The 25,109-nt window shown below is 41.1% G+C and overlaps 1 protein-coding gene across 2 annotated transcripts in view; it reads right to left on the bottom strand.

The window, feature by feature from the left end:
• The window catches only part of FNBP4 (formin binding protein 4), a 45,904-nt gene extending 23,640 nt beyond the window's left edge, over positions 1–22,264 (bottom strand). Inside the window, exons 1-10 of one of the 2 annotated variants that reach the window (XM_038563270.1) lie at positions 21,980–22,264; positions 20,991–21,080; positions 15,132–15,268; positions 14,594–14,780; positions 10,928–11,075; positions 10,663–10,783; positions 8,629–8,970; positions 7,498–7,708; positions 2,148–2,269; positions 453–557 (exon numbers count right to left, since the gene is read on the bottom strand). In XM_038563270.1, coding sequence (XP_038419198.1) covers positions 453–557; positions 2,148–2,269; positions 7,498–7,708; positions 8,629–8,970; positions 10,663–10,783; positions 10,928–11,075; positions 14,594–14,780; positions 15,132–15,268; positions 20,991–21,080; positions 21,980–22,217 — 1,701 coding nt within the window. In that variant the 5' untranslated portion in view covers positions 22,218–22,264. The remainder of the gene's footprint in view (positions 1–452; positions 558–2,147; positions 2,270–7,497; positions 7,709–8,628; positions 8,971–10,662; positions 10,784–10,927; positions 11,076–14,593; positions 14,781–15,131; positions 15,269–20,990; positions 21,081–21,979) is intronic. The other variant, XM_038563271.1, reaches the window with a different exon arrangement.
• Between the last annotated feature and the right edge of the window lie 2,845 nt (positions 22,265–25,109).

Below are 25,109 nucleotides of genomic sequence, written 5' to 3'. Positions count from 1 at the left end.
CCGCTAAGTCACCAAGGTGTCCCCAATATATGCCTATTGAAGGTAGTATCACCACACATAAAACCTCAGTATCTATCTTCATTATTACATTTTGCTAATAGTTTTATTTCCTGGGTTGGTGGTTCAAATATGCGTCGTTAAAAAATTAATTAACTAATTAAGTAATTAATTAATTTATTTAGATTTTATTTATTTACTCATGATAGACAAAGCGACAGAGAGAAGCAGAGAAACAGGCAGAAGGAGAAGCAGGCTCCATGCCGGAGCCCAACGCAGGACTTGATCCCAGGTCTCCAGGATCAGGCCCAGGGCGGAAGGCAGCGCTAAACCGCTAAGCCACCCAGGGATCCAATGTTAAAAATTTAAATTTAGGATTAAAACGCATAAGACAAATGCCTCACAAATACAGCATTTTACTCAAATACCAATTATACCAAAAACGGCTAAATTACCTCAGTCTGTAGAAGCAGCACATGAAAGTTGGAGATGGATTGTCTATTAATGCCTAGGAATTCAAATTTACTTGTCAGGGTATTTGCCAGTTCTCCAATCTGAAACTGTAATGTAGGAAAGAAAAAGAGGAAGAAATAAAATTGAATCAGCAATGTATTTTTTTTTTTAAAGACTTTATTCATGAGAGACGAGAGAGAGAGAGAGGCAGAGATGCAGGCAGAGGGAGAAGCAGGCTCCATGCAGGGAGCCCGACGTGGGACTCAATCCTGGGACTGCAGGATCACACCCTGGGCCGAAGGCAGGCACTTACCCACTGAGCCATGCAGGTATCCTGAGCAATATTCTTTGTATTATGTAAAATGTTTCATTTATTCTTAAATATGCTTAAAAAAATGGGTCTGCCTAGAAACAGCCTTTCTTAAACAGCTGCATATAAACAGTTATGTACAGAAGATTCTAGTTTAAATGAATTCACATAACAAGTGACAAATAACAAGTCTAGAGAAATTAAATGCATATGTACTCTGAGACAACACAGGATTCAACAGGTGTAAACAGATATTAAATGACACAACCCCTGATAGTATCCAAATTATCATTTATCCATTACTAATTGCTTACACTAGCTACACACTGAACAAAATTAATTCTCCCAGTCCCTTTCACATGGTTATACACTAGCCAGTGACTGGATAAACTCTTTCAGGTCAAAAGAATGTGTTAAATGGTTTTTACAACAGACCATCCTTTTTTTTTTTTTTTTTTTCAGACCATCCTTAAATAGCCACATACTATGTGATCCCATTCTCATGATATTAGGCTTGAAATAAAATCAGAATCAAATTTGCCCTTGTGTAAGGACAAATAGTTCAGAAAGGAATTAAACTTGTAACTTTGTTTCTTTAGTACATCCAAACTAGAGAAAGCCTATTTGATAAGCTGTTATTGCTTTCCAATGAAGGCTTAACTTTTAAGAAAGCAATTAAGACATTTAAAATTTATCTATAGATTATTTCTCTACAACAAGTCAGTCTTATAATTTAATGTTTCAGCGTGACCTATGACCTTTTCAACTAACTACATAAATGATTTATATATGGAGAGAAGTAAAGATCACTCTTACTACTTGCTAATAAAGAATGTACTTTAATGGTTACCCCCATTTAAAAGTATTTGCTCTAAAAAAAAATAAAAATAAATAAAAAAATAAAATAAAATAAAATAAAATAAAATAAAATAAAAGTATTTGCTGGGGTGCCTGGGTGGCTGAAGCACCTTTTTTTTTTTAAAGATTTATTTATTTATTTATTTATTTATTATAGACAGAGAAAGAGAGAGAGAGAGAGAGAGAGAGAGAGAGAGAGGCGCGCGCAGAGACACAGGAGGAGGGAGAAGCAGGCTCCATGCCGGGAGCCTGACGTGGGAGTCGATCCCGGGACTCCAGGATCACACCCTGGGCCAAAGGCAGGCGCTAAACCGCTGAGCCACCCAGGGATCCCTGAAGCACCTGTCTTACATTCATTCAGGTCATCATCTCAGGGTTCTGGAATTTGGTCCTGCATCGGGCGTCCCCTGTTGAACAGGGAGCCTGCTTTTCCCTCTCTCTCTGCTACTCCCCCTGCTTCTACTCACTCTAATAAACAAAATCTTTTTAAAAATTTTAAAAAATTGTCAAGCTGTATTAATATACATACTTTCAAATCCTGTTCTTCTTCTTTAGGTGCTGTTTGTACTTTTGTCTTTTCTGGAGATTCTTCTGCTTCCATCTCTTTGTCTGAATTCTCGTCTATTTTTTCTGAAGTGTCAGCACCTATTACTATAAAAGAAACCATGTGAAATTAAATCAAAAGGACAAATACATAGCACCCCATATATATATTTTCTTATCCCTGTAGCACATATCTGAAAAAAGTTCTTAGGTCTTTTTCCTATGCTTGTGGTTTTCCTTATTCAAGAAACCCTAATGACTTACCTACCATCTTTATAAAGCCAAAATACTTTAACCTTTATAATCATCTTTCTTAAAATGTCTTTAACATTTAATTCATTTTACTACTGCAGTCTCTGCTTTCCCTTTCTGCCTCATCTGTTTATCCTTTCTAATCCTCTATTCCAGAATACCATTGATTCAATTACTTTTCAAAGCTACGTATCAAACCTAGGATATAAGGGTTCTTTATGAATTGGGTTTTGGAAAAAAAAAAAAAAAAAGCTTTCAGAACAGAGGAACATTAATTTCAAACAACCTAATAACCTCCTTTCTGAACTGATTAAGGCTTGCAGACAGTTTTTTTTCTTGTTTTTTTTAGATTTATTTATTCATGAGAGACACACAGAGAGAGGCAGAAACATAGGCAGAGGGAGAAGCAGGCTCTCTGTGGGGAGTCCAATGTGGAACTCGATCCCAAGCCCCGGGATCATGACCTGAGCCAAAGGCAGATGCACAACCACTGAGCCACCCAGGTGCCCTTGCAGACAGTCTTTATTGGACACACTTACTCTTCTGATTGGTGATGTCTACTGGAGTAAAATATATGAACTGTGTTATCTGCTTACCACTTGCTTACCAAACTAATTCACATATACAATGTAAGATCATTCTGTCATGAAGTTTTCAGTCATTAAAAAAAACAACAACAACAGGGGGATCCCTGGGTGGCTCAGGGGTTTGGTGCCTGCCTTTGGCCCATGGCGCGATCCTGGAGTCCCGGGATCGAGTCCCGCGTCGGGCTCCCGGCATGGAGCCTGCTTCTCCCTCCTCCTGTGTTCTTTCTCTATCATGAATAAATAAATAAATCTTTAAAAACAAACAAACAAACAAACAAACAAACAAACCAGGGGTGTCTGGGTGGCACATGGTACAGGTCATGATCCCGCAGATACTAGGACCAGGCCCTGCAAGGCTCCCTGCTCAGCAGGGGTCTGTTTCTCCCTTACTCTTTCCCTGTCTTCCTTATTTGTGTTCTTTCTTTAAAATAAATAAATAAAATAACCACATTTAAGTTTTTTCTGGACTCTGGTTAATCTTAGATCTAAAGAAGTAACGTGTTTTTAACGTCACTTTCAACAGCTTTTATTAGCCTAAAAGTTTATATCCTAAGTATTTAACCTCATCATATAATGGCCTTGCTTTTTATCATTAATAATCCTTCTGCGTTTTCAAATTGGAACCAACTCCTTCTCTCTTCCATTTATTAGTTTATAATTCATTTGCATATTAAAGATCTTACATTTGGTGGCAGGTATAAGAATTTAACAATTTATAGCACCACTAGAGCTCTAAGACTAGAATATATATACATATTTTTTTATGTACATATTTTTAAAAGATTTTATTATTTATCTGAAAGAAAGAGTGTGTGTGCATGTGCAGGCAGAAGGAGAGAAAGAGAAGCAGACTCCCCATCGAGCAGGGACCTAAACATGGGGCTTGATCCCAGGACCCCAGGATCACTACCTAAGCCAGTTAGATGCCCTACCAATTGAGCCACACAGGCATCCCTAAAATTAGAATATTTTAGAGGGTAATTAGATCTATCAAAATGTATATACCCCTTGACCTAGCAATGTATCTTTAGGAATCTGTACTATAACACTAAAATCTACATAAAGATATATATACACCAGCACGTTTATTAGAGCTTTGTTTTAATCATTAAATATCATAAGAAATACAACCAACAAAGTGAGCACTCAAGTAACTACAACCCAGCTTAACAGAAGACTATCACTGCCACTTCTTAAGTTCCCAATGCCTCTGCCATGTCCACAACAGACATCATCTCTACCTCAATGGTGTAAGTACCTTCCTTTAGTTTCATCATGGATAGATCTTTAAGCACAGTATTTTTGTCCGTTTTCCAACTTACTTTTTAATCTAAACTTTAAGGGCTTTTTTTTTAAGATTTTATTTATTTATTCATGAGAGATATAGAAGCAGAGACACACATAGGGAAAAGCAGGCTCCTGCAGGAAGCCCAACACGGGACTTGATCCCGGGACCCCAGGATCTTACCCTGAGCCGAAGGCAGCCACTCAACTGCTGAGCCACCCAGGCGTCCCTAAGATTTTATATATTTATTCATAAGAGAGACAGACAGAGGCAGAGACATAGGCAGAGGGAGAAGCCGTTCCGTACAGGAAGCCCAATGTGGGACTCAATCCCAGTACTCTGGGGCAGCCCCGGTGGCACAGGGGTTTAGTGCCGCCTGTGGCCCGGGGTGTGATCCTGGAGACCCGGGATCGAGTCCCATATTGGGCTTCCTGCATGGAACCTGCTTCTCCCTCTGCCTGTGTCTGTGCCTCTCTCCTCGCTCTCTCTGAATGAATGAATAAATAAATCTTTAAAAAAAAAAAAAAAAAATCCCAGCACTCTGGGATCACACCCTGAGCCAAAGGGAGACGCTCAATCGCTGAGCCGAGCCACCCAGGCGTCCCAATTTTCCAACTTATATACAGGAAATATTAACATGTTCTCCTGTAGTTTTTTAAATTCAACACTATTGTTTCTTAGATTCATGTTAATATATTAACTGTAGATCATCCATATTTCACTGCCATTTAGTATTCAATTTCAAGAATACACTAGAATTTATCCATTCTATCTTGGACATTTGAATGGCCTTGTACATATTGCTGGAAAATACAAATACAATATTGTTAACAGTGAAACCTGGACATAACTTAAATGTCCATGAATGGAGAATAGTTAAATGAAAATATCTATACCCTCAAAACTATAGAACACTTCTGAAAGAAATTGAGGAAGACACAAAGAGATGGAAAAATATTCCATGCTCATGGATTGGCAGAATTAATATTGTGAAAATGTCAATGTTACCCAGGGCAATATACACGTTTAATGCAATCTCTATCAAAATACCATGGACTTTCTTCAGAGAGTTAGAACAAATTATTTTAAGATTTGTGTGGAATCAGAAAAGACCCCGAATAGCCAGGGGAATTTTAAAAAAGAAAACCGTATCTGGGGGCATCACAATGCCAGATTTCAGGTTGTACTACAAAGCTGTGGTCATCAAGACAGTGTGGTACTGGCACAAAAACAGACACATAGATCAGTGGAACAGAATAGAGAATCCAGAAGTGGACCCTGAACTTTATGGGCAACTAATATTCGATAAAGGAGGAAAGACTATCCATTGGAAGAAAGACAGTCTCTTCAATAAATGGTGCTGGGAAAATTGGACATCCACATGCAGAAGAATGAAACTAGACCACTCTCTTTCACCATACACAAAGATAAACTCAAAATGGATGAAAGATCTAAATGTGAGACAAGATTCCATCAAAATCCTAGAGAAGAACACAGGCAACACCCTTTTTGAACTAGGCCATAGTAACTTCTTGCAAGATACATCCACGAAGGCAAAAGAAACAAAAGCAAAAATGAACTATTGGGACTTCATCAAGATAAGAAGCTTTTGCACAGCAAAGGATACAGTCAACAAAACTCAAAGACAACCTACAGAATGGGAGAAGATATTTGCAAATGACATATCAGATAAAGGGCTAGTTTCCAAGATCTATAAAGAACTTATTAAACTCAACACCAAAGAAACAAACAATCCAATCATGAAATGGGCAAAAGACATGAACAGAAATCTCACAGAGGAAGACATAGACATGGCCAACATGCATATGAGAAAATGTTCTGCATCACTTGCCATCAGGGAAATACAAATCAAAACTACAATGAGATACCACCTCACACCAGTGAGAATGGGGAAAATTAACAAGGCAGGAAACAACAAATGTTGGAGAGGATGCGGAGAAAAGGGAACCCTCTTACACTGTTGGTGGGAATGTGAACTGGTGCAGCCACTCTGGAAAACTGTGTGGAGGTTCCTCAAAGCAGTTAAAAATATACCTGCCCTACGACCCAGCAATTGCACTGTTGGGGATTTACCTCAAAGATACAAATGCAATGAAACGCCGGGACACCTGCACCCCGATGTTTCTAGCAGCAATGGCCACGATAGCCAAACTGTGGAAGGAGCCTCGGTGTCCAACGAAAGATGAATGGATAAAGAAGATGTGGTTTATGTATACAATGGAATATTACTCAGCTATTAGAAATGACAAATACCCACCATTTGCTTCAACGTGGATGGAACTGGAGGGTATTATGCTGAGTGAAGTAAGTCAGTCAGAGAAGGACAAACATTATATGTTCTCATTCATTTGGGGAATATAAATAATAGTGAAAGGGAATATAAGGGAAGGGAGAAGAAATGTGTGGGAAATATCAGAAAGGGATACAGAACGTAAAGACTGCTAACTCTGGGAAACGAACTAGGGGTGGTAGAAGGGGAGGAGGGCGGGGGGTGGGAGTGAATGGGTGACGGGCACTGGGTGTTATTCTGTATGTTAGTAAATTGAACACCAATAAAAAATAAATTAAAAATAAATAAATAAATAAATAAATAAATATTTTTGGATTAATCATCAAAAAAAAAAAAAAAAGAGAAAATATCTATACCACAGAATAATTTTAAATGCTTTAAGTGAAAAAAGTATGTCCCCTAACAATCCATGTGGTTCATCTGTGGCAAAAAATTACATATGCACATGTGTACACTATACATACATACACGACTAGAAAATGAATATAGAGGGAAAGGTTCTAGAAGGATATAGGTAGGTAAAGGACAGCAAAAATAGACCTCAGGGGTAGGGAATAAGAATAGGGAAAAGATTAAGGGAGACTTTTAGATTTCTACTTCGTATTATATATTGTGATTGAAAAAAATTTCAGGGCAGCCCTGGTGGCTCAGTGGTTTAGCGCTGCCTTCAGCCCAAGGTATGATCCTGGAGACCTGGGATCGAGTCCCACGTCAGGCTCCCTGCATGGAGCTTGCTTCTCCCTCTCTTTCTGTGTGTCTCATGAATAAATAAAAATCTTTAAAAAAATAAAAGGCTCAAAGTGTTATCTCCTCCTTTTTGCTAAAGAGGGAACCAAAGAAGGGTAAAGATTTCCCTTTTGTATCTTTCAACTCTGAAAGTTTAATGTAACACATGTATTACCAGTTTCTCCATTTTCTGGAGTCTCCCGTCCAGTTTTGCTAGAACTCCGGCTCGTAGATTCTGGACTTGTAGCTCGAACAAACATCTTCCATTTCCCCCTTTTAGACATAAGTCTACGCATTCCATCCTGAGATGCTGGCTGGCTGATGTCAGAACATGGACTAGACCCTGACACACTACCATCTCCTTCCTCCAAGGCTCGTAACTCTGCCTGTGATGGACATGACAACAAAGTTGGAGTGTCATTAACTGTTTATCAACATTTAAGAATTTGTGAGTACCAAGAATGAGAACCATGTGTTACAAGAATTAAATTCTTTTGAGGATAGAAATATTTCTTAATACATTTTTCCATGAGAGCCAAGCATTATATGCTTGTATTTTATTACTCAGTAAGTTTACTCATGATTGTAGTTAACAATTATCAATTTGAAGGGGATAGATTCTAAGGGATAGGTTCTAGAGATCCACTGAGACAAATTTTCCAATACATGAACACAATAGATAAAGTCTAGCTTAGCTTGTCCCTCTCCATAGCTTAAAATTTTTCAAAAGGGGGAAAGCTTCAAGATATTGCTGTCATAACACCTGTTAAGATTTTGCTCATACTCAAAGTAGCAGATGAAACTGTTTCAAGAAAAGTCAGGACAGAAAATAAGTAAAAATCAACCTCTCAATCAGGAAAGTTTCCTGTGGACCATCTTTTTTGAAAGGGAAGCACATGAAACTACTGGTTCCTCTTAATTTTACAAAGCCCATGTAGTAACTTTGCAAACAATGCCATGGATGATCACTGGAAGTCAATCTATACTTTATTGTGTTAAAAACCAAGTTATCACCAAGAATTTACAATGCTCATTTGTTAAGAAACTAAATAAAAGATACGTTACTCACTGTATCCAGCTATCTTTAAATCAGAGCAATATGAGTATTTATTAGTTGTCAACTATCAAAAGCATCATCAGGAACCAAAAGAACTACAGCTTCATAATTTAAGTTTTTATCGTGTAAGCTTAAACCTATCTAGAAAAAAAGGTTAAGGAAAACATACCAATAATAGTAATACACTGAGCACAATGATACCAGAGTGTAACAGTACTGAGGGGAGAAAAAGCATTTTAAAATACTTACTTTTTTTCTTTCCAAAACAAGCTCCAGCTCAAGGGTATCTTGTTCCTCTTCTTCTTCACTTTCTCCAGATTGAACAACACTGCAAAGATCCTCCTGAGAAGGGTCTTCCATGTTGTCTAATGTAATTTCCTGTGGCTTTACTATTGTTGCTGCTTCTTCTACTGTTGTACTGGTTTCTTTCACTTCTGAAACTGGCTCTGCTTCTTTACAAATTACTTTTCTTCTCCATCTTTCTTCTTCCTCTTTTATTCCCTCAGGCAACAAAGGAGCAAGCAGTGATGCTGCCACCCCTTTCTTCTCCTCCTCACTATTTGAGAGAGCCTGAATTCCTTCATTTACTTCCTATGAAAATTAAAATAATCTCATTTATTAAAACAAAACAAAATCTCACCCAAGTATATATCCAATTGTTCATGCCAGAAATGACGATTTTTCAATCACTGGATATTCTTAAAAACCACTAACTCCCAAAAGGTCAGTACATATATTTGTACCATTCTCTTCACATGAACGTATCATGAACACTGTTTACTTTAGAAAGTACTATTGGACTAGAACCTACTTCTGGATGGGATTCATACATATCCTCCCCTCTATTCTCCAAATCTAAAGGCAGGTTAGCAGAAGCAGAATTTAGGGACACGTAGGTGGCTCAGTGGTTGAGCGTCTGCCTTCAGCTCAGGACGTGATCCTCCGGTCCAGTATCAAGTGCCGCATCAGACTCCTTGCAGGAAGCCTGCTTCTCCCTCTGCCTGTCTCTGCCTCTCTTTGTCTTTCATGAATAAATAAAATCATAGAAAAAAAAAGCAGAATTTAAATAATTAAGATCTGGGGATCCCTGGGTGGCTCAGCGGTTTGGTGCCTGCCTTTGGTCCAGGGTGAGATCCTGGAGTCCTGGGATCAAGTCCCGAATCAGACTCCCTGCATGGAGCCTGCTTCTCTTTCTGCCTGTTTCTCTGCCCTGCTCGCTCTCTCTCTCATGAATAAATAAATAAAATCTTTAATAAATAAGATCTGAGTTTTGTCAATTCAACATATGACTGGATAAATAGCCACCCTCTGTATAATGACAGAAATGCTAGAAAGGTGATTTAGAGGAAAGGGAAATAATTCTAAAATGAAATGTGATTATACTTAAAAGCACCCATTTCCTCCTTTGGGTAATACTTAGTCTACCTCCCTCCTAGAGTTGCAAAGACCAAATTATTCTAAAAATATGTATGTATAGGTTTATTTTTAAGTAAACTCCACACCCAACGTGGGGCTTACACTCACAATCCTGAGATAAAGAGTTGCATGCTCTATCAACTTGAGCCAGTCAAGCACCCCCTGAAAGTACTATTCTGAACTGGAGAAGGAAATGGGAAGCCTTGCCTGCTTGGCTGCTCACACATCTTTCAAATGACCCAATGAGCATGGCACCCTAAGGTTCCAAAAAAACCACTGAACTGGATGGATAACTGTCATAAATGCTACACATTAAATATAAACATTAGATTAAATAAAGCTTTGGGATCCCTGGGTGGCGCAGCGGTTTGGTGCCGGCCTTTGGCCCAGGGCGCGATCCTGGAGACCCGGGATCGAATCCCACGTCAGGCTCCCGGTGCATGGAGCCTGCTTCTCCCTCTGCCTATGTCTCTGCCTTTCTCTCTCTCTCTCTGACTATCATAAATAAATAAAAATAAAAAAAATAAAAATAAAAAAAATAAAGCTTTAAAAAACGGCATTTATTCTATTTTTCATAGCTGGTTGTAAAATATTAACAGAAGGGTTTTTGTATTTAAGATTTTATTTATTTATTCATGAGAGACATGGAGAGAGGCAGAGTGACACAGGCAGAGGGAGAAGCAGGCTCCATGCAGGAAGCCCGATGTGGGACTCGATCCCAGGACCCCAGGATCATGCCCTGGGCCAAAGGCAGATGCTTAACAGCTGAGCCACCCAGGGGCCCAATAGAAGATTTCTATACCTGTGCCAGTGTAACAAATTCTTTAGATTTGAAATAAGCAAATGAAATAAGTTGGTAAAACTAACCTTTTTAACTTCTCGCTTTGCTATCACTGGTCCACTTTTACTACTGGAAACAGAAATGTTTTTCTCTTTAGTATACACGTCTGTATTAACCACAAAATTAGCTTCAGCACCTGTTACAGAACTAAAAACAAACAAAAAATATGTATATATGTACACACACACATATATATACACATACACTTAACAAGACAAACAGAGGCAAATACTATCAACAAAAGAGAAGACTCTAACTTCCAAGTAATTTATGTTTCAAGTCTATTCTTACCTGGGCTGGTAATGTTGTAATCCCTGTACCTGGGTGGCAAGATACTGGGGTAACTCCCAAGTCACTTCATTCGTTTGTGTGTTCCAATAATAATAGCATCCTGTGTTCTCATCCCAGACTTCCTGCCAATCTCCCATCTCAATTCCAACTATAAGAAAATAAAACAAATTTTAAAAACACTTAAAAAGGACAAATTTCTCATCAACAAAACTAAAGAACCACCTACTGAATGGGGGAAGATATTTGATAAATGGTTAATACCTAAAATACAACTTGACGGGATGAGCACTGGGTGTTATTCTGTATATTGGTAAATTGAACACCCAATAAAAAATAAATTTATTATTAAAAAAAAAAATACCCAAAATACAAGGCAGCCTGGGTAGCTCAGCGATTTAGTGCCACCTTCAGCCCGGGGCGTGATCCTGGAGACCCGGGATCGGGTCCCATTTCAGGCTCCCTGCATGGAGCCTGCTTCTCCCTCTGTGTCTTTGCCTGTGTGTGTGTGTGTGTGTGTCTGTGTCTCATGAATAAGTAAATAAACATTTTTCTAAAAATTGGAAAAAAAGAAAAAAATACCCAAATACATAAAAAAAACTTACACAACCACCAAAAAAAATCCAATTAAAAATGACATACAAGGGGATCCCTGGGTGGCGCAGCGGTTTGGCGCCTGCCTTTGGCCCAGGGCGCGATCCTGGAGACCCGGGATCGAATCCCACATCAGGCTCCCGGTGCATGGAGCCTGCTTCTCCCTCTGCCTATGTCTCTGCGCCTCTCTCTCTCTCTCTCTCTGTGACTATCATAAAAAAAAAAAAAAAAAAAAAAAAGACATACAGGGATCCCTGGGTGGCGCAGCGGTTTGGCGCCTGCCTTTGGCCCAGGGCGTGATCCTGGAGACCCGGGATCGAATCCCACATCGGGCTCCTGGTGCATGGAGCCTGCTTCTCCCTCTGCCTGTGTCTCTGCCTCTCTCTCTCTCTGTGACTTAAATAAATAAATAATAAATAAAATATTAAAAAAAAAAATGACATACAAATGGCTGACACATAAAAGATGATCAACACCACTCATCATCAGGGAAATGCAAATCAAAACTACTAGATATTATCCCATATCTGTCAGAATGGCTAAAATCAAAAACAGAAGAAACAACAGATGTTGGTGAGGATGTGGAGAAAAAAGAACCCTCTTGCACTGTTGGTAGGAATGCAAAGTGGCACAGCCACTATGGGAAATAGTATGGAGATTCCTCAAAAAATTTAAAATATAATTTCCGATCCAGAATCACACTACTGGTTATTTATCCAAAGCATATGAAAACACTAGTTTGAAAGGATCATATACACCCCTATGTTTATAGCAGCACTACTTATGATAGCTAAATTATGGAAACAGCCCAAGGATCCATCAATAGATAAAGACATTTATATATATACACATACACACACACACACACCCAATGGAATATTATTCAGACAAAAAAGGAATGAAATTTTGCTATTTATGGGATGCCTGGGTGGCTCAACAGTCAAGCATCTGCCTTCGGTGCAAGGAGTGATCCTGGAGTCCCAAGATCAAGTCTCATATCAGGCTCCCTGCACAGAGCCTGCTTCCCCCTCTGCCTATGTCACTGCCTCTCTCTCTCTCCATCTCTCATGAATAAATAAAATCTTAAAAAAAATTTTTTTTTTTTTGCTATTTACAACAACAGACAGTAGAGAGTATAATGCTAAGCAAAGTTCAGTCAGAGAAAAACAAATACCATATGATTTCACTCCTGTGGAAGTTAAGAAACAAGTGAGCAAAGGGGAAGAAAAAAACAAAAGACAGACCGAGAAAAAGACTCTTAACTATAGAGAACAAACTGATTGTTACCAGAGGGTAGGTAGGTATGGGTAAAATAGGTAATAGGGATTAAGAAATGCACTTATGAGCATGGAATAAGGACAGTATTGCTGAATCACTATATTGTAGACCTAATACTAATACAGCACTGTATATTAACTATACTGGAATTAAAATTAAAAGTGACTCTTTTCCTCCCCAGCTGCTTGAACCTCGGCTGCCATCATGAACACTGTAACTATCCGGACTAGGAAGTTCATGACCATCCGACTGCTTCAGGGGAAACAGATGATCATTGCTGTTCTTCACCCCGGGAAGGCAATAGTACCTAAGCAAGAAATTCGGGAAAAAACAGCCAAAACGTACAAGACCACACCAGATGTCATATTTGTATTTGGATTCAGAACCCATTATGCTGGTGGCAAGATAACTGACTTTGGCATGACTTATGATTCCTTGGATTATGCAAAGAAAAATGAACCCAAACGTAGACTTGCAAGACATGGCCTGTATAAGAAGAAAAAGACTTCAAGAAAACCGCAAAGAGGGATCCCTGGGTGGCGCAGCGGGTTAGCGCCTGCCTTTGGCCCAGGGCGCGATCCTGGAGACCCGGGATCGAATCCCACGTCGGGCTCCCGGTGCATGGAGCCTGCTTCTCCCTCTGCCTGTGTCTCTGCCTTTCTCTCTCTCTCTCTATCATAAATAAATAAAAATTAAAAAAAAAAAAAAACCGCAAAGAACGCAAAAACAGAATGAAGAAAGTGAGGGGGACGGCAAAAGCCAACGTTGGTGCTGGCAAAAAGTGAGCTGGAGATTGGACAACAGGAGGAGTAAGGATTCTGCAGTGGCTTTATCTGTGGTGATTGTGCAGATTTTTTGTGAGAGGACTAATAAACTAAGAACGTTAAAAAAAATAAAAATAAATTAAAAATAAATTAAAAGTGGAAAAAAAAAAAGCACAAATTTCAGATAATTCTGACCTCCTATCCCAAGTCAGCTCAAAGCTGTAACAATCTAACACAGGGTTCCTCCGTAACACTGTTAACTTTTGAGCTAGGGATGCCTGGGTGGCTCAGTGGTTGAGCGTCTACCTTTGGCCCAGGGCATGATCCTGGAGTCCTGGGATTGAGTCTCACATTGGGCTCCCTGCATGGAGCCTGCTTCTCCCTCTGCCTGTCTCTCTCTCTCTCTCTCTCTGTGTCTCTCATGAATAAATTAAATCTTAAAAAAAAAAAAAAAAAAGATTGAGGCTGGATAGTTCTTGTGGTGGGGGCAGTCCTATGTAGTGTTTAGCATCCCAGATTCTACCCACTAGATGCATTAACAATTTGCCACCCCCTGTTGTGACAACCAAAAATGTCCTCAGACATTGGCAAATGTCCCCTGGGGATCAACTCCTTCTCAAATCATCTTTGCACACATGGCTCAAAAAAGCAGTTTGATAGTCCAAAAATATATTTTCAATGCTCCCCTCCCCAATTTCTAAAACAATGGCTTTTACTATTCACTTGACCTAACTCCAACTGGTGAAAAGGGCAATTTTTTTTCTTTTTTGCAATTATTTTTCAAAAGATACAATTATTATCCTAGTAATTCTCAGAGAAAACAGTCCTCCTTATCTTTCAAATAGTGTATTTAATAGGCCAGAATCCTAAAGTCTCAAGCTAAAGGATACAAGCTTTCATCTTTGGGAATCTCAATGCCGCCTACAACACCTTTAAAGATGGCACTTTAGATTTCTTAAAAAAACAAAAAATTAAAAGTCAAAAAATCAAAGGATAAAAAAATAAGTAAATAAAATCAAAGGATTAAACTTACCTCCTGCTAGTGAGCACTGAGTATCATATTGCCACCCTGCTGTTTGAGTTGAGTCTGTTCCATTTGAAGTAGTAGAAGAAAGGGCAGATGTTGTGGATTCCTTTGGCTCTGGTCGAGGTGGAGTTGGAGGTGGAGCAGAAGCTCCTATAGAAGATGCAGGCTGAGGAGCTGTTATAGCATCAATCTCCTTTAGAATGAAAACATTAACAGATGCATTAATAACCTCAAAACCAGAAAACAGGAAATGACAATCACCATTAAAAAAAAAAATTCTACGTGATCAGTTCTCAACTTTTTGAATCAAAACTCTCATCTTCCAATTACATAAAACCTCCCAAACCCTTTAATTATCCATTTTCCCCCTCTGTTTACAAGCTTTACAAAAAGAGAAGAGAGCAGTGGGGAGGACTAAGGAAGAGAGATGGAAAGGGAAAAGAAGGGAGAGGGAGACATTGAGACTGAGAAAAGTAGGCTAACCACCTGGGATCCAGGTCCCAAAGTGGCTTCAGTAACTAAAAATCCAAAAAGCACCACTAACCGCTAGGAAGTTGGCCAATGTACTATCAATATCAGCTGACTGGTTTCCATTCGCCTCTTTAGACTGTGCTGGTTTTTCTGAAACATCACTCTCATCATCATCACTGTCAGCATATGCACCAAGTAAGCACAGACCTCCTAGAAATAAAATGGTAAACAACATCCTTAACAACAATGCCAGTATGCCCCAGAAGTACTCCAAAAAAAAAAAAAAAAAGACATGGTTCTTCAGAGATTTCATTTTTTTTTAAAGAGAATTTATTTTTATTTATTTTTTTTAAAGCTTTTATTTATTTATTCATGAGAGACCCACAGAGAGAGGCAGAGACACAGGCAGAGGGAGAAGAAGGCTCCATGCAGGGAGCCCAACGTGGGACTTGATCCTGGGTCTCTAGGATCGCACCCCGGGCTGAAGGTAGCGCTAAACCACTGAGCCACCCGGGCTGCCCAGAGATTACATTTACTACAGATTAGAATACAACCTCAAAATTAATCATCACTGAACTACCAGAAAGATATACATTACATTATGCATTTAGAGCTAATAAAATCATCCACATAGCCGCTTGACATCCTTCTCAAAATACACACTCAATTTCAATTAGCCTCATACTCTGTCAAAAATAGCACATAGTAGGGGATCCCTGGGTGGCTCAAAGGTTTAGCACCGCCTTTGGCCCAGGGCATGATCCTGAAGACCTAGGATCGGGTCCCACATCAGGTTCTCTGCATGGAGCCTGCTTCTCCCTCTGCCTGTGTCTCTGCCTCTCTCTCTGTGTCCCTCATGAATAAATAAATAAAAGCTTTAATTAAAAAAATAAACTTAAAAACAATAAGTAAAATCTTTAAAAAAAAGCACATAGTAAATCGTGATTTTAGAATTTGTTGCTTTATCTGCCCATCTCAAACAAGCAATTAGGGTTTAGTAGATGAAAACAATGAGTTTTTAAAAAAAATTTTAAGGTTTTATTTATTAAAGAGAGAGCAAGAGCACAAGCAGGGTGAGGGGCAGGGGGACAGAGTGAGTAGCAGACTCCCCACATAGCATGGAGCCTGATGGGCTCCATCTCACAACCCTGAGATCATGACCTAGGCCAAAGTCAAACACTTAATAGACTGAGTTACCCAGGCACCCAGAAACAGAAATTTTTAAAATTAAAATCATTCTGAATGATTTCAAACAAGAAGCATCAAATCATAATAGAATTCAAAGTGCTAGAACCAAAACAGACAACAAAAATCCAGCTAGAACCAATCATCAATGTCTTCCTTAAACTCAAGAGGTATCAGGTATGGCCTCTGTAATGCTGTGCTATGTATGTTATTTCTTTTTGTACCACCTGTGGCACAATTAAGCAAGCACCTATGCTCTTTTTATAGATCATTTTATTATAATAGGTACATTAAATGTTAAACTCCAGCTAAGCTTTCAGCTATCAATAAGACTAAATTTCCCAGTGCTTTGTATCATTCTATGTTCTCAATAAGTATTTGGCAAATGAACAGATTTATCAGGAAGTAGATAAAATCCAGTTTTATCATAATTCCATAGATCAATTCATGGGATCACTTAGAAATAAACATAAATTGCTTCATATAGTAGTTCACATTCATTGCTTCAGTCATTTAAATCCTGCCTTCATTAGTTTTAGTATGTAATTAAATCCTTACACTAAAATACTAATTTCTAAAATATTTAAAACTGATTAGAAAAAAATGATTAGGAAGATTTTTTTTTAATTTTTATTTATTTATGATAGTCACAAAGAGAGAGGAGAGAGAGGGGCAGAGGCATAGGCAGAGGGAGAAGCAGGCTCCATGCACCGGGAGCCTGGGCCAAAGGCAGGCGCTAAACCGCTGCGCCACCCAGGGATCCCGATTAGGAAGATTTTTAAGTGGACATCTGACAGTGTTCCACTTTTCCGGTTACCAAATATTTTATTTCTCATCATTTTGGGGTACATCAGTCAACTTTTCTGATTTTCTGAACAAGAGATAATAATAGCCTTGTAAGAGTAGTAATACAAAAAGAGGCCTTTCTGGGATCCCTGGGTGGCTCAGTGGTTTAGTGCCACCTTTGGCCCAGGGCGTGATCCTGGAGTCCCAGGATCAAGTCCCACGGCTCCCAGCATGGAGCCTGTTTCTCCCTCTGCCTCTCTCTCATGAATAAATAAAATCTTAAAAAAAAAAAAAAAGAGAGAGAGAGAGAGAGAGAGACCCTTCTGTATGAAAAAAATCTGCACTTTAGTATTAACACTGATTTTTTTTTTGGGGGGGGGTAAGGTTGGGGGAAGGAAGAAAGGATGGGAAATTTGTATTTTTACATAAAAACACTTCTTACAGGGCAGCCAGAGTGGCTCAGAGGTTTACTGCTGCCTTCAGCCTGGGGCCTGATCCTGGAGACCTGGGACTGAGTCGGGCTCCCCACATGGAGCCTGCCCCTGCCTCTCTCTCTCTCTCTCTCATAAAGAAATAAAATTAAAAAAAAAAAAAAAAAAAGGTTGCAACCAGGTGAGCTGCATGGAATTTTGATTACAAAATTCCCCAAGCAGGGGTAACTTCCCATGCTTAAAGTTGATCTAACAGTCAATAGGTTTAGCCAAGGCTCCACCTATTCCTTTTTTGCTGTTTAAAGATCTTACTTTAGGGGCACCTGTGGCTCAGTCAGTTGGTTTGATTAAGTGTTGGCCTTTGGCTCAGGATGGAGCTGTCAGGGCTCCCTGCTCAGCAGTCTGCTTCTCCCTCTTCCCCCTCCCCACTGCTCATTCTTGCTTGCAAGCTCGCTCTGTCTCTCTCTCTCAAAAAAAATAAATAAGGGCAGCCCCACTGGCGCAGCGGTTTAGCGCCACCTGCAGCCCAGGGCGTGATCCTGGCGACCGGGAACCGAGTCCCACATCGGACTCCCCGCATGGTGCCTGCTTCTCCCTCTGCCTGTGTCTCTGCCTCTCTCTCTAGCTGTGTCTCTATGAATAAATAAATAAAATCTTTAAAAAAAAAAAAAGATAAGATCTTAAAAATAGAAAAAAAAAGATTTTACTTTATTTGACAAAGAGAACATGCGTGTATATACACAAGCAGGGGAATGGCAGAGAGAGGGAGAAGCAGACTTCCTCCCTGATTGGGGAGCCCAACAAAAGAGGTCAATCCCAGGACCCTGAAATCATGACCTGAAGCACCCCAGATGCTTAACTAACTGACCCACCCAGGCTCCCCTCAATTATTCCTTTTTTCTTCACCTCAGAGCTTTTCACAGTACACACATCAAACCACTTACAAGCTAATAACAATGAGTATTAAATAGCAAAGTAAATGAAAATGATTAAACATAGTATTTTGGAGAAATAGGCATATTTAATATTGTAGAGACAACATAAATTATTTAAGAATAATCTGATCACATATACCAAGAGCCACAAACCTCTTCAAATTTCTTAATAAAATCTTGGGGGGAAAAAAACAAAAAAAAAAAGGATGCCTGGGTGGCTCAGCCATTTGGCCCCTGCCTTCAGCCCAGGGCATGATCCCGGGATCCTGGGATCAAGTCCACCATCGTGCTCCCCGCAGGGAGCCTGCTTCTCCCTCTGCCTGTGTCTCTGTCTCTCTCTGTCTCTCATGAATAAATAAGTAAAATCTTTAAAAAAAAAAAAATCTTACAGCTAGATAATTCCATCTTTGAGAATATAACCCCCAAAATAACTCAAAAATTATTTTCACACAAAGCTTCTGGCATCTTTATTTAAATACATGGAAGCGGGCAGCCCCGGTGGCGCAGCGGTTTGGCGCCGCCTGCAGCCTGGGGTGTGATTCTGGAAACCCAGGATCGAGTCCCACATCGGGCTTCCTGCACGGAGCCTGCTTCTCCCTCCACCTGTGTCTCTGCCTCTCTCTTCGCTCTCTCTGAATGAATAAATAAATCTTTAAAAATTTAAAAAAAATTTAAAAAAGATAAATACATGAAAGCTGTACACACCTCAAATGCTCTCAAATAGGAGACTAGTAAAGCAAATTACAGCACAGTACCTGATACAATATTAATTTACGATTAATCAGATCATTATAAGACTACATGAAATACTGCTAAGGGGACAGGGGCAGCCCCGGTGGTGCAGCGGTTTGGCGCCGCCTGCAGCCTGGGGTGTGATCCTGGAGACCTGGGATCCAGTCCCACATCAGGCTCTCTGCATGGAGCCTGCTTCTCCCTCTGCCTGTGTCTCTGCCTCTCTCTGTCTATGAATAAATAAAATCTTAAAAAAAAATATGCTAAGGGGACAGAAAAGCAAGTCGTGAAATGTATGTAAGTTCTAATCACACCTGTGAAAATTAGTTCATCATTGATAATGAACAAGCATGAATTAGTCTATCACTGATAAGGGACATTCCATCATTGATAAGGAACAGAATGATAAAGTCATAACTATTATGTAAAGTTGTTTAACTAAAAATAAATAAATGAATAAAAGACTTACAGGACCTATCCCAGACTACTATTGAAATGTTGTTACTACTTAAAACCAGAGGAAGCAAGGACATTCTTCAGAGCCATAGTCCTTAGCTGCTGCTGATGTTTTGTTTTTTTTTTTTTTTTTTTGAGGAGTGTTGACTGCACAAACCTCAATAAGCACAACCTGCAAATCAACTAACTACATAGATAGAAAATAATTTCTTAGGTGTATACCTTTCTTGATAAGCTTCAAACAGTAACTGTCATATTTCTAGCAACTGTTAACATTTGAACAGTGGTTTTATTTCTTCTGGTAACAGAAACTATTAACATTCAATAGGATAAAAGTATCATAGTAGTCTATTGATCTAATTTCAGAGCTTACTCTGAAATTTTTCTTGGAGAGTTTCACATGCTATTACCATAATATTCTTCTTCATGAAAGCATTAGATACTCTTGCTCTACTATATTATAAAAGCATATTTTAACAATTTTTTAAAAGCAGCAAATGGAAGAGTAGAACGAGCATCTATTTTTTCAGGTGTCCTATAGCACAGAGAGAACTCCAAACTGAAAAGAATCAATTATCAGGGGCAGCCTGGGTGGCTCAGCGGTTTAGTGCCGCCTTCAGCTCAGGTCGTGATCCTGGAGTCCCAGGGTCGAGTCCCACATCAGGCTCCCTGCATTGGAGACTGCTTCTCCCTCTGCCTGTGTCTCTGCCTCTTTCTCTGTCTCTCATGAATAAATAAATAAAATATTAAAAAAAAAGAATGAATTATCAGTTATAAGATATTTAGTATCAAACATATTTTGATCTATAAAGAAATGCACATGGGCAGCCCCGGTGGCGCAGCGGTTTAGCGCCGCCTGCAGCCCGGGGTGTGATCCTGGAGACCCGGGATGGAGTCCCACATCAGGCTCCCTGCATGGTGCCTGCTTCTCCCTCTGCCTGTGTCTCTGCCTCTCTCTCTAGCTGTGTCTCTATGAATAAATAAATATAATCTTTAAAAAATAATAAATAAATAAATAAATAAATAAATAAATAAATAAATAAATAAATAAATAAATAAATATTTAAAAATGCACAGAATGAAAGATATCCATGGAACACCAAGATAGTGGGGAGCCAGAAAACCACCAAATAGCATTAGAAGAGAAGTAGCACGAAGTATTTTGGGTACAGGGAAAAAAGCAACAAATTTTACGTTGGTTAAAGTGTATATACCAGCAAGCCCTCAGACAAAAAAAAAAAAAAAAAAAAGCTATTTTTATTCTCGGAAATTTTACATTTCCATTTTATGGGAGAATGTGTAATTTAACCACACTGAAGCGTTCAATGAAATACTTTTTATAAAAGCCCAATTTGATCCTTATGAGAGACTTTGGAGAAAAGATGGGAGGAAAAAACAAAACTGTACCTGTTGCTTTCACGGCTGTAGGTCTGGTGGTCATGACTGGTTTAGGAGGATTCTGAACTCTGGGAACCTCCACCACCACTTCCTGTTCATCTGGATTTTTAAAAAGGAACAAAAGAAAACTAATCTGCCGGTGGACTAGAGAAAACAAGATAACAACATAATCTTCGATTTGACCTTTCAAGTCTAAATTTCACCAATTTGAAAACAGGGTGCGTAAATCCATCACTGACCCAAATAGTGGGGGAGATGATAAAGAAGCGGAGAGCTAGACTCTTCCACGTGACTAGTGGCTTTAACATTAAGAACAGGACTACGATACATCAAAGTACATCTGAAGTAATTCGAATTTTTAAAAATACACACGCACAGAATACATCTCCGGGCTCCGATCGGGCCTTTACAACACCACAGGGATAGCGCCGGAAACGGTCGCCGACTTCTCGGGCATCTGGCCCTCGAAGGAGCACTGAACAGCTGCTCTTAATCCAAATACGGTTCCGGGGAGAAACAAACAAGTACTTCGGAACCCTCCAGTTCTACTTCTCCCGGAATTTGAGGGGTACCTGCCAATTCGGAGCTACGTTCGCCTTGGCCGGCATTAATAAAATGAGTTTGCTCCCTCCCGAACTCATCCTTCTTCACGAAGGGGAAAGCGCAGGACGTGTGGAAAAGGCCAGGCTCCCGGTCACCGGGCCTCGGATGCAAAGCTCGTCCTCTCACCACCACCCCCTAAGTCACGCAGACCCTAGCGTGCACGCTGAGGAGACTCGGGAAGCCAGGCCCGGCCCTGCGCCAGAGATGGCGCCGCCGGCCCCTTCCGCCGCCCTGAGGCCCCCAGCCGTCCTCCCCTCGGGCCCCACGCAGCAGGCCGCGGTGCGGAGGCAGCCCGCGCGCCCGGGTTTCTCTTCGTGCCAGGGCCCTGCCGTAGGCCGCAAGTCCCGAGCTCGAGTTTTGGACGCCCCACCTGAGTGTCGGGGCCCCTTGCGCACCTTTACCTTCTGAAGGCGAGTCTTCTGGGGCCGCGGCGGCCGTAGTCACCGTGGCCGTCGTCGTTGTGGCCGGTGGTGCCGCCGAAGCTGGCTGGCTCGGCGCCGCCGCCGCCGTCGAGTCCGGTTCCGTGTCGGGTTCCGGCTCCGGATCCCTGCCCGGCGTGCTGCTCCGGGGGCCCGGCGGAGAGAGCTGCAGGATGGGCCTGCGGCCGGGTACCGCCCGGGACTTCTTCCCCATCGCGAGCCCGAGCGCGAGCCGCGAGCGTCGGCCAGCCGAGAGGGGCGGGCGCTCCGCGCGGCGCTGCGTAATCAATATTCATGCACCGCGACACCGCCTCCTGAGAGAATCCGCTTTTAACCGGCGGAGCGCGCGCCCGCGCAAGCGCCTTGGGCTCTTTACGCTAGTCTGGCTCCGCCCCCCGAGAGGGGAAGGGCGGGCTTTACCCACGCTGCTAGACGATTGGCTATTTTGATCTATTGAAGGAACCAGAAGCCAATGGAAAAGGGAAAAGAGTGAGCGTCAAGCCAATAGCGCGGAAGGGCCTGCGTTAGAATGACTTTCCATTACGTCGGACTCCACCCATGCGTCTTCTGCGGAGTCTTTTTCTTTATCCTCTTGTCCTCCATCTTGCCCTTCTTCTCTGCTGGCTGTTCGTTGTTTTTTGATTTGTTTTGTTTTTGTCCATCGGGAAGCTTTGCTGCTTTTCGGGCCCTTCCCGCAGTTTTGTCCTGATTATTGTGGCTTACTTTGGGTTTGACGTTGAACACTAAATAAAATAGTGGGTCTTTTATGCTTTTGTGAGTTTTTTTTCTTAGAGCACACATTTGATGTTTGAGGTTTACGTTCCTTGAGCCCTCGCCCCTCCTTGTCTCCTTCCCTACCCCGGAGCCGGCCAGTCGATCGCGACCTACCGTGCGGCATCACATGGCAAAACTGCGTTCCTCAAGACCTGGGGCAGGCGTTATGGCAACCTTGCATCTCGGTGCTGAGCTCCTCCCCAGGGCTCACGTCCTACCCCTGTATCCGTTTCCCTCTTCCTTAGCCTAAGAAATTGGGTGGTATTTATTTTTATATCCCCAGCAGCTCAGGTCTTACTGGAGCACACCAATACTATCTAACATTTACTGGGCACTTATTATGTGTGAGGCACTAAGCACTTTCACAAGTACGATTGTATTTTATTCTCCCCACAACCTTGTACGGTAGGTAATCATGATCCATAATGTATAGATGATCCCCCGGGACGTGTGTGTGGGCTTTTTGTTTTGTTTTGTCTTAAGATTTTATGTTTAAAGGCAGCCCCGATGGCTCAGTGGTTTAGCACCTGTCTTTGGCTCAGGGTGTGATCCTGAGGACCTGGGGATCGAGTCCCACGTCGGACTCCCGGCATGGAACCTCCCTCTGCCTGTGTCTCTGCTGTGTGTGTGTGTGTGTGTGTGTGTGTGTGTGTGTGTGTCTCATGAATAAATAAATAAAATGTATAAAAAAATTAAAAAGATTTTATGTTTAAGTCATATCTACACCTAAGTGCAGCTCAAACTTACAACCCCGAGATCAAGAAAGCGTATAACCCAGATGATGTTGATGACGTTTTGGAATGTGTGTGAGGTTTGGTGGGGTGAGGCCTGAGAAGAAAGAAAACTCTTGAGAGGTCTTTGGTGCAAAACAGTGGGTTTATTTATTTTTTTAATTTTTATTTCTTCATGATAGTCACACAGAGAGAGAGAGAGAGAGAGGCAGAGACACAGGCAGAGGGAGAAGCAGGCTCCATGCACCGGGAGCCCGATGTGGGATTCAATCCCGGGTCTCCAGGATCGCACCCTGGGCCAAAGGCAGGCGCCAAACCGCTGCGCCACCCAGGGATCCCAAAACTATGGGTTTATTAAAGCGGCCCGGGTGGCTCAGCAGTTTAGCGCTGCCTTCAGCCCAGGGCGTGATACTGGAGTCCAGGGATCAAGTCCTGCATTCCCTCCTGCATGGAGCCTGCTTCTCCCTCTGCCTGTGTCTCTGCCTCTCTCTCTCTGTCTCTTATGAATAAATAAATAAAAATCTTAAAAGAAAAAAAAAAAAAGGATCGGGACAGGACCCATGGTCAGGAAGAGCGGCTGCCCCAGGCCTGTGAGGAGTGGCTGATTATATACCTGGGAGTTGAGAGGGGTTTAGGGATAGCATACTCTCTATGGAATTTTGGAAGCAAGTTTTCCAGGACATTGAGGGGGCTAGGTATTGTTGGGAAAAGGTCACTTACTACCGTCTAATAAAACCTGAGTCTTGAGACCCTTCAGATGTATATATTGGTGGGTCTTATGTTTGGGGGATGATTGCCAACCCGTATCTTGGGAAGTACAGGTAAAAGGAAATTTCTAAAGGAATTTTTTAAAAAGATTTATTTATTCATGAGAGACATAGAAAGGCAGAGACACAGTGGGAGGAAGAAGCAGTCTCCCCGCACCCAGGCGTCCCTCTAACGGAATTTTTATATGTTAGAGTAGACTTACAGGAGCCTGGGGGTCGGGCTAAGATTGCCTTTGCCCTTAGCAAAGTATTAACACTGAGGCAGTTGAGTCTGTAGAAGAATGTCCCTTTGCCTGTTTCAAGGACTTGTCAATGTGCTGCCCAGGCTTGTGCTTTGTCTTCAGCTAGTCCTGTGTTCCTCCATCAACGTCCTGTCCTGTAGGGACTGAGCCAGCCAGGTGCCCCCAAATTGGTTTTATGTTATTTATTTATTTATTATTTATTTATTTATTTAGAGGATATGGGAGGGGAAGAGGGAGAAAGACCCTCTGCCTGTGTCTCTGCCTCTCTCTGTGTGTCTCTCATGAATAAATAATTTTTTATAAGGGGGGGTAGGGCAGCCCCGGTGGCCCAAAGGTTTAGCACCACCTTCAGCCCAAGGTGTGATCCTGGAGACCCAGATGGAGTCCCAAGTCGGGCTCCCAGCATGGAGCCTGCTTCTCCCTCTTTCCTGTGTCTCTGCATCTCTCTGTCATAAATAAATAAATAAATAAATAAATAAATAAATAAATAAATAAATAAAATCTTTAAAAATAATAATAAATAAAATAGGGGGTAAGAGGGAGAAAGAATCTCAAGGAGACTCCACATTGAGCACAGAGCCCAACTTACAAC

This window comes from Canis lupus, chromosome 18 (assembly GCF_011100685.1).
Source record: "Canis lupus familiaris isolate Mischka breed German Shepherd chromosome 18, alternate assembly UU_Cfam_GSD_1.0, whole genome shotgun sequence".
Classification (NCBI taxonomy): Eukaryota; Metazoa; Chordata; class Mammalia; order Carnivora; family Canidae; genus Canis; species Canis lupus.
Note: the sequence above shows the minus strand (reverse complement) of the source record. Positions and strands in the feature narration are given on the sequence as shown.